At 31.9% G+C, this 14,850-nt stretch overlaps 2 protein-coding genes across 3 annotated transcripts; both read right to left on the bottom strand.

The window, feature by feature from the left end:
- Positions 1-4,947: 4,947 nt before the first annotated feature.
- On the bottom strand, positions 4,948-7,699 carry LOC138177949 (small ribosomal subunit protein eS6-like). The gene is made up of 5 exons (XM_069109309.1): positions 7,679-7,699; positions 7,122-7,323; positions 6,861-7,009; positions 5,302-5,502; positions 4,948-5,201 (listed from the first exon to the last, which is right to left on the bottom strand). The coding sequence occupies exons 1-5, from the start codon at positions 7,682-7,684 to the stop codon at positions 5,004-5,006; spliced, it is 756 nt and encodes a 251-aa protein (XP_068965410.1). The 5' UTR covers positions 7,685-7,699; the 3' UTR covers positions 4,948-5,003.
- Positions 7,700-9,402: 1,703 nt separating this feature from the next.
- LOC138190195 (small ribosomal subunit protein eS6-like) lies at positions 9,403-14,381 on the bottom strand. 2 transcript variants are annotated; one of them, XM_069132827.1, is made up of 5 exons: positions 14,255-14,381; positions 11,582-11,786; positions 11,324-11,469; positions 9,765-9,965; positions 9,403-9,664 (listed from the first exon to the last, which is right to left on the bottom strand). In XM_069132827.1, the coding sequence occupies exons 1-5, from the start codon at positions 14,258-14,260 to the stop codon at positions 9,467-9,469; spliced, it is 756 nt and encodes a 251-aa protein (XP_068988928.1). In that variant the 5' UTR covers positions 14,261-14,381; the 3' UTR covers positions 9,403-9,466. The 2 variants fall into 2 exon arrangements, with proteins under 2 accessions (XP_068988928.1, XP_068988929.1); XM_069132828.1 differs by lacking the exon at positions 14,255-14,381 and adding an exon at positions 13,968-14,085.
- Between the last annotated feature and the right edge of the window lie 469 nt (positions 14,382-14,850).

The raw sequence follows: 14,850 nt of genomic DNA on the forward strand, positions 1-14,850 counted from the left end.
CGTTATACCACATAACGTTATACTATAAAAAGTAATACGTAACAACGTTATAAGAATACAACTTGCTACGTTATAACTTTATACCATATAACGTTATACTATATAACGTAATACGTTATAAAGTTATACCGTATAACGGCATATTATATAACGTAATACGTTATAACGTTATACCACATAACGTTATACCATATAACGTAATACGTTATAACGTTATACCTAATAACCTTGTACTACATAACGTAATGCGTTATAACGTTATACCATATAACGAAATACGTAATAACGGTATACCATATAACGTTATACCATATAACGTAATACTATATAACGTAATACGCTATAACGCTATACCATATGACGTAATACGTTATAACGTTATACCACATAACGTTATACTATAAAAAGTAATACGTAACAACGTTATAAGAATACAACTTGCTACGTTATAACTTTATACCATATAACGTTATACTATATAACGTAATACGTTATAAAGTTATACCGTATAACGGCATATTATATAACGTAATACGTTATAACGTTATACCACATAACGTTATACCATATAACGTCTTACGTTATAACGTTATACCATATAACGTTATACTATATAACGTAATACGTTATAACGTTATACCATATAACGTTATGCTCTATAACGTAATACGTTATAACGTTATACCATACAAAGTATTACGTTATAACATTATAGCATATAACGTTATAGTATATAACGCAATACGTTATAACGTTATACCATATAACGTATTACGTTATAACGTCATACCATATAACGTTATACTACGTAACGTAATAGGTTATAACGTTATACCATATAACGTAATACGTTATAACGTTATACCATATAACGTATTACGTTAGAACGTTATACCACATAATGATATACTATATAACTTAATACGTTGTAACATTATACCATATAATGTATAACGTTACTACGTTGTTCCATATAACGTGATACCATCTAATGTAATACTACATAACGTAATAAGGTATAACGTTATAACACATGACGTATTACGATATAACGTAATACGTTTTAACTTTGTACCATATAATGTATTACGTTATAACGTTATACCACATAACGTTATACTATAAAAAGTAATACGTAACAACATTATAAAAATACAACTCACTACGTTATAACGTTATACCATATAACGGAATATTATATAACGTAATACGTTATAACGTTATACCATATATCGTTATACTATATAACGTAATACGTTATAACGTTTTGCCATATAACGTTATAGCATTTAACGAATTACGTTATAACGTTATAACATATAACGTAATACTATATAATGTAATACGTTATAACGTTATACCATATAACGTATTACGTTATAACGTCATGCCATATAAGGCTACACCATATAACGTATTACGTTATATCGTTATACCATACAACGTAATACGTTATAACGTTACACCATATAGCGTTATACTATATAACGTAATAAGTTATGAAGTTATACCATACAACGTATTACGTTATAACGTTATACCACATAACGTTATACTATAAAAAGTAATACGTAACAACGTTATAAAAATACAACTTGCTACGTTATAACGTTATACTATATAACGTTATACTATATAACGTAATACATTATTACGTTATACCATATAACGGTATATTACATAACGTATTACGTTATGACGTTATACCATATAACGGTATATTAAACAACGTAATACGTTACGTTATACTACATATAACGTTATACTACATAACGTAATATTATACGTTATAACGTCATACCATATAACGTTATACTATATAACGTAATACGTTATAACGGTATACCATATAACGTAATACTATATAACGTAATACGCTATAACGTTATACCATATGACGTATTACGTTATAAGGTTATACCATATAACGTTATACAATATAAAGTAATACGAAATAACGTTATACCATACAAATTAATACGTTATAACGTTATACCATATAACGTAATACAATATAATGTAATACGTTATAACGTCATACTATATAACGTAATACGTTATAACGTTATACCATATATCGTTACACTATATAACGTAATACGTTATAACGTTTTGCCATATAACGTTATAGCATTTAACGAATTACGTTATAACGTTATACCATATAACCTTATACTATATGTCGGGTTTGCATTGGAATTAGGATTAGGGGCGTGAAACGAATCGTCGTTTGGTTTACGCATTGTCGATAAGCTATACAGAAGACATTGACTAGTGCAGATACGATTATTATGGAATTGGACATGTAACTGTTGCAATTAGACACTCGAGAAACTAATGATAATGATCCTAGGTTCAATAACGAATCCGCGGTCGACGGGGTGATGGATGAACGTGCCCACAAAATCTAAGTCGGACTCTTTGTTAAAACGGGGAATATCCACCGAGCGTACAGACGCTAAGTGAGTCGCTAATACGATCTCGCGAGAGAATGACTTTTCGTCGCGATGATGCTGCAGAGGAGAACTATGATGGGGTGTGTCTAAGGACACGACATCATCGGATTCGTCGAGGATAGTCTTCGTTCAGAAAGTAAGGGAAATTAACGTTGCTGCTAATTGGTCAATCTCCATATCGGTGGTTAGAAAAGATGCTAGCCGCCCTCGAGGGAAAGTTGCTAGTGGGAGACGCCGTTCGTTGAAAAAAATAGATCTCCCCTATCTTCCCGTAGTTGGGACAAAGACTATTTATCTGTTTGAAGGACTTTAGGTAACTAGATCTTAGTGTTTATAACGGCCCTCGGGCTAGCTGATCACGTACTGAAGGGACACATCGACATCTGGCAATCATCTTACTCGAAGAATAGGGATTGCGTGTGGCCACGGGACAGAGACCGTTGGAATGTTTACTGTCGTGTGTCGCCAGAGATATTTCTTTTAAGGAGAGCTATAGAATTACTTCATACCTTTGTTAGGCAAAGCGTTCATCCCGTGACCGCGGCTACGTTCGGCGACTGGCTATCGCCTCGAGCCCAAGCTCATTATCACAAATCTTGAACAAATACAATCGGATCGAAAGACGACAATTGTTTAGTTACGCCTATGATAGAATCTAGATTACGGTGTTAAGGGATTTTCGCGGGGTTCCAAAGGGAAGACTCCGATGTCCCTTTCATCTCCGACATATATAACGTAATACGCTATAATGTTATACTATATAACGTAATACGTTATAACGTTATACCATATAACGTATTACTATATAACGTAATACGCTATAACGTTATACTATATGACGTATTACGTTATAAGGTTATACCATATAACGTTATACAATATAAAGTAATACGAAATAACGTTATACCATACAAATTAATACGTTATAACGTTATACCATATAACGTAATACAATATAATGTAATACGTTATAACGTTATACCATATAACGTAATACAATATAATGTAATACGTTATAACGTTATACCATATAACGGATTACGTTATAGCGTTATTCCATATAACGTAATACTATATAACGTAATACTTTATAACGTTATACCATACAACGTATTACGTTATAACGTTATACCATATAACCTTGTACTATATAACGCAATACGTTATAACGTTATACCATATAACGTTATACCATATATGGAATTACGTTATAACGTCATACCATATAACGTTATACTATATAACGTAATACGTTATAACGGTATACCATATAACGTTATGCTACATAACAAAATACGTTATAACGTTATACCATATAACGTAATACTATATAACGTAATACGCTATAACGTTATACCATATAGCGTTATACTATATAACGTGATACTGTATAATGTTATACTATATAACATAAAACCATAAAACGTAATTGTTGTAAAGTAATTCTATATGTCGGGGTGGCTTTATTGATAGGGTTGTGGGTGTTTGGTGAATCATCATTGGAATTTGCCATCGTTGTTGTATAACAAAGATACGGTTTATTAACACGAGTATGGATACCACAGACTTGACAATCAACCACGGCGATTAGGCGCTCGCAACACTTGTGCCAATGGCCTTAGGTTCGATAACGCATGCGCGATCAACGGGATCATAGCGTACGTACTCACAAAATCTAAGTCGGACTCTTTGTTAAAAAAACGCGTAATATTCACTGATCGTTAGGTGTTACTCTTTTCGTCGATGAGGTCGCAAGAGAGAATGACTTTCCGTCCCGATGATGCCACAGAGTCAAACTATGGTGGGGTGTTTCTAATGACACGAGATCATCGGATTCGTCTAGGATAGCCTTCGTTCGGATAGTGTTGGAAATTAACGTTGCTGTTAATTGTTCAATTTCCATGTCGGTGGCTAGAAAAGTATGCTAGCGGTCCTTCAGGGAATGTTGCTAGCGGGAAGCTTCGTTTGTTGAAAAATACATCTCCCCTATTTTCCCGTAGTTGGGACAAAGACTGTTTGTCTGTTTGAAGGACTTTAGGTAATAGATCTTAATGTTTATAACGGCCCTCAGACTAGCTGAATATGTACTGTGGAGATGCGTCTGCATCTGGTAACCATCATACCAGAAGAATAGTGTCTGCGTTTGGCGTGCTACGTTACAGAAACCGTTGGGATGTTTACTGTCGCGTGCCGCTACAAATATTTCTTTTAAGGAGAGCTATAGAATTACTCCATACCTTTGTTAGACAAAGCGTTCATCTTCGTGGCGTCAATTACTCAAATCGTAACGGGAATTTACCACTCCCGTTGGCGCGTTTCTTCGAGATCGCGTCTTCCCGCAAACGTGCGAAAGTTCAAGTATAATAGTGTATATATGAACATTATGAATATGGAACATATAAGTAAATATATTACAACAAAAATTACAACAAAAATATAAATATTTATTAGGCTTATATACAACTTACATTTAATAGGTTTATATATAACATATTTATACACAATTTATTAGTTTCATATTTTATTAGATCGTAACATTGCAGTCTTTTACTTTTGAATTGTAGGTGCAGACTGACTGGATGATTTGGAATCTCGCATAGATGCGCTACGTCTTCGCTTTAGTTCTTCTTGACGTCTATTCTTAGCTTCCTTTTGCCGTTGTGCTAACAGCTTCGCATACTCTGCTGCTTGTTGCTTGCGAGCCAAGCAACGCCTCCTCTTTAGAGCCAGTCTATGCCTCTTTCTCTATATAAACATATTTTTATTTTATTATAAACTCCATACTTTTGGAAAATTTTAACTGAAACAAAACAACAATACAATATAGATACATATATGTACAAACCTGGAGTGTAAGTGGGGTAATAAGACGTTGAATTTTAGGGGCTTTCGACCGCTGTGGTTTGCCCTCTTTTTGAATTGGTCGTTTCACAACGAATCGACGGACATCATCTTCCTTGGATAAATTAAATAGTTTGCGAATTTTGCTTGCTCTCTTGGGTCCTAAACGGCGTGGGACTTCCTTGTCAGTTAAATCCGGGATATCCTGTAAGAATTTAATCAACTTATACATTAAATGCTTCTTAGCATTAAAAATGTTCTTTAACACGTTCACGTGGGCGCTGCTTTTTGTATTTCCCGCCGTGGGGCAGCGCTCATATGGATTATTATTTGAAGGCCACATGCAATTTATAGATAGCTATTATACGAGAGTCCCTTTGGTTGAAGAACATTTGCAGAAAAAAAACATTTATTTGTGGTACTATAGAATAAACAAAAATTTTCTACCGCCACGGGCGTTACAAAAACAAAAACGGGGTCACATTGTGAGTTTTGAAAATCGTAGCAGAGTTAAATTTTTTAAATGGACTGACAAAAGACCAGTTTATATGTTTACTACTTCCAAGAATCACATTTGTGCAATTATTCAAGGAAAAAATGGAGAACTAAAGCCTGATGACTTTTTTTATAGTAATGCAAAAAAGAGTGATGACTTATCCTATCAAATGATATCGTACTATAGTTGTTTACGGAAAACCGTTAAATGGTACAAAAAAATTATTATACAATTAATATGGGGGACTTGCCTTATAATTCTGTGGTACATATATCAAAGACGATGTAATAAAGATATTAATATTTTGCAATTTAGAGAAAAAAAATTATTGTTCATCTTTGACCAATAATCACTACATTGCAGAAATGGCTATTGAAAAGCAAATACCTTCACAAAATGTTCACATTTTCTCCATTCACATAAAGGATCTGTAAGAAAGTCAAGAAAAAAATGTAAGGGATGTTACAAATGCTTATATAAAAAAAAAATTAGAGATTATGCCACGGAAAAAACTAAAAAAGTAACGATATATTGCAATCGTTGTGAGAGCCAGCCAGCACTTTGTTTAAAATGCTTTTAAAAATTGCATAGAAATAAATAAACAATTAAGTTAAGTTTATAATATTGAGATGAAATAAAATAAATCCTACTTCTTTTTTATTTAATAGACGTTAAATTTCCACTTAAATTTTCAAATATTCCAAATGGCGACTTTTTCTAGTTACTAAACGAACTACATTTTCGATGGTACACACCATCTGATGGAACATTCAAGTGTGAGTCAGGTGCACGCCGCCTGATGTGAAACTCGAGCGCGAGCCACCGGTGGTACGCGCCGGCGTGAACGTCTTAATGACTTAACTCACTGATCATTACATCCATAGATATGTTGACTTTTAGTGTATCGCTTGTACACTGAGAAAAAGTGTAAATTACATGACACTGTCTCCCAAATCAACACGATAGTTAATCTTCCATGTTTACGATAGTATCGTAAGATAATAAGTCAATTCTAAGATACACCCTGAAACATGGATAATAGATAGAAAGTACAGTCAAATTAATACCTTTTCTCCTTTTTTGACAATGACGAGAGCGAGTACTGAAAGGTTGGAATCGACAATGCATCCACGGACAGATTTACGTTTACGCTCACCATCACGTCTAGGTCTGTAGCATGAATGTCCTTTTGAGAGCAGTAAACGTACGCGCCCCAGTTACAGGAATTTTTAAAAAATTAAAATCAATGCACTATACCAAATCTATAAAATGCATAAACACATAAAGCTGTTACAAACGAAATTAGAATAGAAAATGCTTGTTACCATTAGTCAGAACGCCCTGTTTCATAGGAAATCCTTGTTTATCATTGCCGCCGGAGATACGAACGACATATCCCTTCCATTCGTTACCGAGAGCATCAGCCTCTACTTCTGCACCCATACGCTTTTCATAAAAAATTCTCAACTTATGCTCATCGGAGATTTCAAACAGTTTCTGACATCCTGTTGCAGGATATGATACGTTCAACTAGAAAACACATAAATATCATACAGAATGTGCAAAGATTTAACAGCCTTTGTCAGTTTATTCAATGTACATAATCAAATAAAAAATGTTATATATACATAGCCACATAAAGCTTTATTAAAAAGTTAGAACAAAAATTCAAATTACAAGGGGAATTGTAAGAAACTCGTGATTACTATGTTATAAAATAAGAGTAGATATATCACCTTGTAATAAGACTTCAATTGACTTATATTTATAAAGCATATTTTCCTTGATAATAGCCATAAAATATATTCACAAAGGTTGGCCGTTTGTACTTGTACAGTGACATATAAGTTAAACGTCTAAGACATTTTAATGAGGTTATGCTTACTTTCATAGTATAATAATGAAAATTGTAAATTTTAATGCTCTGAAGAAAATTTAAGTATTCCTCGTTAGAATATGACTTGCTTAATGTTGTTTATAATGTCAAAGTTAAATAAAATGTGTCATATTTCAAAATTGGTTAAGTATACAGATAAACGAATGTTTCATAAATTATATATATCTAAAATTATTTATAGCATTTCAATATATAAATTTGTATAGTAATTGTTTGTAATATTTGTTAGATTCTGAAATTATTACTGGATGCGTACCTTCGTTTCGACAAGTATAAAACAGCACTGCGAGCTATAAACAGAAAGATAGGATGTCGCATTAACGGACACTGCGTGCGTACTGTGAGTGCGTTAACCGGATATCCGGTTTAAGTCCAATGAAATATTAAAGTGAAAATAACAATAAACAAACTCTGTACAAATCTGTAAACAAACCATATTAATATTTATGTTTATATAGTAATTACATAAAACTTAAATTTTTAATGTTAAATTAGTTCATCAACGAATTATATTTCTCTGACAGACAGATGTGATGAAAATTAATAACATTTCTTTCAAATATTTAAAATCACTAATGTGTATGTAGATATTTTATTATATAGAAAATATATAAATGCAAGAAGAAACATTATTGTTTCTTTATTTTTAAAGGATAAGTAAATATCCAAATATTTTATCAAAAGTATTATTTATATTGTTGTCTATTAGAAAGAACTAGTTTTTAGTTCTGGGATAGTTCTTTGGAAAAATTGGAATTTTTGCTTGAGTACATGAATAAATAACATTATTATAATAGATTGATCGTATATGACGATATATGAATAATGGATAAATAAATCGAGAGTAGAATCGCGTTTTGCGCGTGATAAGCTAGTTTACACTATGGCAATAACTGACATTTTGTAGAAAGAGAAAGAATAGCAATAAGTTGTTTAATTAATGTATTTTCAGTCCTATTCATACATATGATTTTAATATGATTAAATCATTTTGTACTTCATTAAAATTTTAAATTATATCGTCAACAATAATTACGAGTAAATAGGGAAACTAAAAATTAAATTAATAATAGACTTTTCATTGATCAATCAATTATAACATAAACAAAATTGTTACTTAGTGTACAAATAATGAGGTTATGTAGATTATGCTTATATATAATGTCTATTTAACGAGACGAGGTAGTAAACGTAAACATTATTTGACTGCCACAGCTGCAATATACAGATTATACATACTTTATCTAAAATCTACATATGTATCTCTGTATATATTATTCGAAATTGAAGAGTTAGGTTCATTACAGAATATCAAATAGGATATGGAATATATTGTGACGTCTTTATATAAAAAATGTATGTGAAATTAAAACAAAAAGTATCAGACAAAAGATTATTTTGCTGTAAACATTTTTTCGGTAAAAAAATTTTACCGAATTTAATAAATTTAGAATCTGCTAGAACTAAACTTTAGTACAATGTTAAGAAATTAAATTCGATATTCGTCTTAAAATAAGAATACTATTAAAATTACCGTTGATGTTGCTAAACACTATAACTCGGCCTAAATCCTTTCAGAATCTTTAAAAATTACTAATTAATTAAAATGATAAGCCTCTACCTTACGTATATGCTGTATAAATTTAAATGAGTATAGTAGTGAGTAAATGAATATTACGAATATGGAACATATAAGTGAGGCCAACAAAGTATTACAACATATTTATACACAATTTATTAGTTTCATATTTTATTAGATCGTAACATTGCAGTCTTTTACTTTTGAATTGTAGGTGCAGACTGACTGGATGATTTGGAATCTCGCATAGATGCGCTACGTCTTCGCTTTAGTTCTTCTTGACGTCTATTCTTAGCTTCCTTTTGCCGTTGTGCTAACAGCTTCGCATACTCTGCTGCTTGTTGCTTGCGAGCCAAGCAACGCCTCCTCTTTAGAGCCAGTCTATGCCTCTTTCTCTATATAAACATATTTTTATTTTATTATAAACTCCATACTTTTGGAAAATTTTAACTGAAACAAAACAACAATACAATATAGATACATATATGTACAAACCTGGAGTGTAAGTGGGGTAATAAGACGTTGAATTTTAGGGGCTTTCGACCGCTGTGGTTTGCCCTCTTTTTGAATTGGTCGTTTCACAACGAATCGACGGACATCATCTTCCTTGGATAAATTAAATAGTTTGCGAATTTTGCTTGCTCTCTTGGGTCCTAAACGGCGTGGGACTTCCTTGTCAGTTAAATCCGGGATATCCTGTAAGAATTTAATCAACTTATACATTAAATGCTTCTTAGCATTAAAAATGTTCTTTAACACGTTCACGTGGGCGCTGCTTTTTGTATTTCCCGCCGTGGGGCAGCGCTCATATGGATTATTATTTGAAGGCCACATGCAATTTATAGATAGCTATTATACGAGAGTCCCTTTGGTTGAAGAACATTTGCAGAAAAAAAACATTTATTTGTGGTACTATAGAATAAACAAAAATTTTCTACCGCCACGGGCGTTACAAAAACAAAAACGGGGTCACATTGTGAGTTTTGAAAATCGTAGCAGAGTTAAATTTTTTAAATGGACTGACAAAAGACCAGTTTATATGTTTACTACTTCCAAGAATCACATTTGTGCAATTATTCAAGGAAAAAATGGAGAACTAAAGCCTGATGACTTTTTTTATAGTAATGCAAAAAAGAGTGATGACTTATCCTATCAAATGATATCGTACTATAGTTGTTTACGGAAAACCGTTAAATGGTACAAAAAAATTATTATACAATTAATATGGGGGACTTGCCTTATAATTCTGTGGTACATATATCAAAGACGATGTAATAAAGATATTAATATTTTGCAATTTAGAGAAAAAAAATTATTGTTCATCTTTGACCAATAATCACTACATTGCAGAAATGGCTATTGAAAAGCAAATACCTTCACAAAATGTTCACATTTTCTCCATTCACATAAAGGATCTGTAAGAAAGTCAAGAAAAAAATGTAAGGGATGTTACAAATGCTTATATAAAAAAAAAATTAGAGATTATGCCACGGAAAAAACTAAAAAAGTAACGATATATTGCAATCGTTGTGAGAGCCAGCCAGCACTTTGTTTAAAATGCTTTTAAAAATTGCATAGAAATAAATAAACAATTAAGTTAAGTTTATAATATTGAGATGAAATAAAATAAATCCTACTTCTTTTTTATTTAATAGACGTTAAATTTCCACTTAAATTTTCAAATATTCCAAATGGCGACTTTTTCTAGTTACTAAACGAACTACATTTTCGATGGTACACACCATCTGATGGAACATTCAAGTGTGAGTCAGGTGCACGCCGCCTGATGTGAAACTCGAGCGCGAGCCACCGGTGGTACGCGCCGGCGTGAACGTCTTAATGACTTAACTCACTGATCATTACATCCATAGATATGTTGACTTTTAGTGTATCGCTTGTACACTGAGAAAAAGTGTAAATTACATGACACTGTCTCCCAAATCAACACGATAGTTAATCTTCCATGTTTACGATAGTATCGTAAGATAATAAGTCAATTCTAAGATACACCCTGAAACATGGATAATAGATAGAAAGTACAGTCAAATTAATACCTTTTCTCCTTTTTTGACAATGACGAGAGCGAGTACTGAAAGGTTGGAATCGACAATGCATCCACGGACAGATTTACGTTTACGCTCACCATCACGTCTAGGTCTGTAGCATGAATGTCCTTTTGAGAGCAGTAAACGTACGCGCCCTAGTTACAGGAATTTTTAAAAAATTAAAATCAATGCACTATACCAAATCTATAAAATGCATAAACACATAAAGCTGTTACAAACGAAATTAGAATAGAAAATGCTTGTTACCATTAGTCAGAACGCCCTGTTTCATAGGAAATCCTTGTTTATCATTGCCACCGGAGATACGAACGACATATCCCTTCCATTCGTTACCGAGAGCATCAGCCTCTACTTCTGCACCCATACGCTTTTCATAAAAAATTCTCAACTTATGCTCATCGGAGATTTCAAACAGTTTCTGACATCCTGTTGCAGGATATGATACGTTCAACTAGAAAACACATAAATATCATACAGAATGTGCAAAGATTTAACAGCCTTTGTCAGTTTATTCAATGTACATAATCAAATAAAAAATGTTATATATACATAGCCACATAAAGCTTTATTAAAAAGTTAGAACAAAAATTCAAATTACAAGGGGAATTGTAAGAAACTCGTGATTACTATGTTATAAAATAAGAGTAGATATATCACCTTGTAATAAGACTTCAATTGACTTATATTTATAAAGCATATTTTCCTTGATAATAGCCATAAAATATATTCACAAAGGTTGGCCGTTTGTACTTGTACAGTGACATATAAGTTAAACGTCTAAGACATTTTAATGAGGTTATGCTTACTTTCATAGTATAATAATGAAAATTGTAAATTTTAATGTTCCATATGAAGAAAATTTAGCCTCTTGCCTTATGATTTAAGTTCCAATAGTGCGTGCCATAAGCAACAACAAGGCTGGTCAAATGTCGAACCATTTCACGATTTGGCTGAGTGTTCAAAATTATGCAAATGGTTCATGCCTTTTTGTAAATGCATGTGTAAGGCACAATTAATTTTATTTTGCAAGATGTTTGATAAATAAATACTACCAACTGATCATTGGACAAGCAAGATTTATTATCTTGAAGTCAATAATATATCAATAACATTTTTATTACAATTTCTAAAGAGACATATATTTTAAATTATGAACGTCTTAATAAAATTTACAAAAATTTAATAATCTTCAATCGTGTGGTATCTTTCAAAGCATATTGGTACATGTAATGCAACTTTACATCTTTTGCACTCCCACGTTGTTTCACTACGTTTTTTATGTTTTGTGCAAACTTTACAGGCTCTTGATGGCTTTGATTTCGATGGTGTTGGATCTATATGCTTGGGAAAATGACCCCAATGTTTCCCGTGTAGTCTCTCTGGTAAATCTCCATTCGATAATCGTCCTTTTCGTTTATACTCTGGTAATGGTACATTTTTTAGTAATGATTGGGCTATTTCAATTCTATATTCAGCATAAGTCTGTTTTTTGTTAGTATCTATTTTGTTGAATAAAATGTACGAGTTAAACAGAGCAATATCAAAGAGGTAAAAGAAAACTTTTCTGTATTCTTCCATACATTTCCTCATCACAGGGAAGCACGCTAGCATTCGATCTTGCCGGTCAATTCCAATCATTCCTTTATTGTACTCAATGACACATTTTGGTTTTGAAGTACAATTGAATTGATTTTTTTCTGTTTCAGTCATTTCTGCTGTTTCGTGTTTTGAAGAAAGAATATAAATGTCTCGTATATCCTTCCATTTTAATGCCAGTATTCCATTGCAGCTTCTCATTATACTTCTTTAAATCTTTGATTCAAAAAACTTATCACAGGTTTTATTTTACATAATTTATCTGTATTGTTAGCTGAATTGTTATCTGCAAAATGCAAACATCTAGTTATTTGCAGAAATCTTTTGAACGGCATTGTTTTTCTGAAAATTGGAGTTTCTATAACTGCTTTCTTAGACCAATTCATTTGAATTGTTGGTTTTTTAACTTCAGCCATTATTATACATAGTGCAAAATATATTTTGATTTCACCACAGTCTACAGGAAACCAAGTTTTATCTATTTTTAGTCTTTCATTGTTCATTATTTGGTTTGCATATCGATTTGTCTCCATGACAATATTTTCCCAAAATATATTATCAAATATTATATTAAAAAAGTCTAATTCTTTTTTGTTTTCACCTAACTGACTCAAAATTGCCACTTTTATGCCAGGAATCTCTGTATAGTTCCAGATTTTTGGATCATTAGTTTCTTCTTTCCAAATCCATAGCTCTGATTGTTGATGATTACTGTGGTCTTCATCGTCGGTATCATCTTCAATAATCAATCGCTTACAACGTTTTCGTACAGGAAGTGAAATATCACTACTATCACTATCACTATTTAAAATATCTATCAAATCACTTTTTGCAATGTTAGCTGAATTTTCAATGTCCTCAACAACGCTTAATATTCTTTTTGAAGACATTTTTGAGGGTACCTTTCTAATATTTTTCAAGAAAATATATCTGCATGTCCGAATGCGGCCAAGAAAATTAGTATTTGTCGCGTGTAGCCCGAAGAACGTACCACGTCTCTCACACGTATTATTTACTTTTGGTCCGAATGACTTACCATGTTTCTCACACGTATTATTTATATTTGGCCCGATCGACGTACCATGTCTCTCACACGATATCGTAGGATAAGGATATCTACATTTGGATATGATTTGCTTGATACTATGATTTGTCGAAGATAAATAAAATAAGTCATATTTCAAAATTGGTTAAGTATACAGATAAACGAATGTTTCATAAATTATATATATCTAAAATTATTTATAGCATTTCAATATATAAATTTGTATAGTAACTATTTGTAATATTTGTTAGATTTTGAAATTATTATTGGATACGTACTTTCATTGTGACAAGTATCAAGTAATGCAGCGAGCTATAAACAGAAAGACCGTATATCGCACAAGCGGACACTGACTGCGTAGTAGAGTGCGTGCACCGGATATCCGGTTTAAGTCCAATGAAATTTTAAAGTGAAAATAGCAATAAACAAACTCCTTATAAATCTGTAAACAAATCATATTAATATTTATGTTTTCATAGAAATTATAACTTAAATTTTTAGTAGTAAATTAATTCACCAACGAATTACATTTCTCTGACAAACAGATGTGAAGAGAATTAATAACATTTCTTTCAAATATTTAAAATCACTAATGTGTATGTAGATATTTTATTATATAGAAAATATATAAATGCAAGAAGAAACATTATTGTTTCTTTATTTTTAAAGGATAAGTAAATATCCAAATATTTTATCAAAAGTATTATTTATATTGTTGTCTATTAGAAAGAACTAGTTTTTAGTTCTGGGATAGTTCTTTGGAAAAATTGGAATTTTTGCTTAAGTACATGAGTAAATAACATTATCATAATAGGTTGATCATATCTTATGACAATATATGAATAATGGATAAGTAAATCTAGACTAGAATCGA

Source organism: Bombus flavifrons, chromosome 3 (assembly GCF_040668555.2).
Source record: "Bombus flavifrons isolate JBK064 chromosome 3, iyBomFlav1_principal, whole genome shotgun sequence".
Taxonomy (NCBI): domain Eukaryota; kingdom Metazoa; phylum Arthropoda; class Insecta; order Hymenoptera; family Apidae; genus Bombus; species Bombus flavifrons.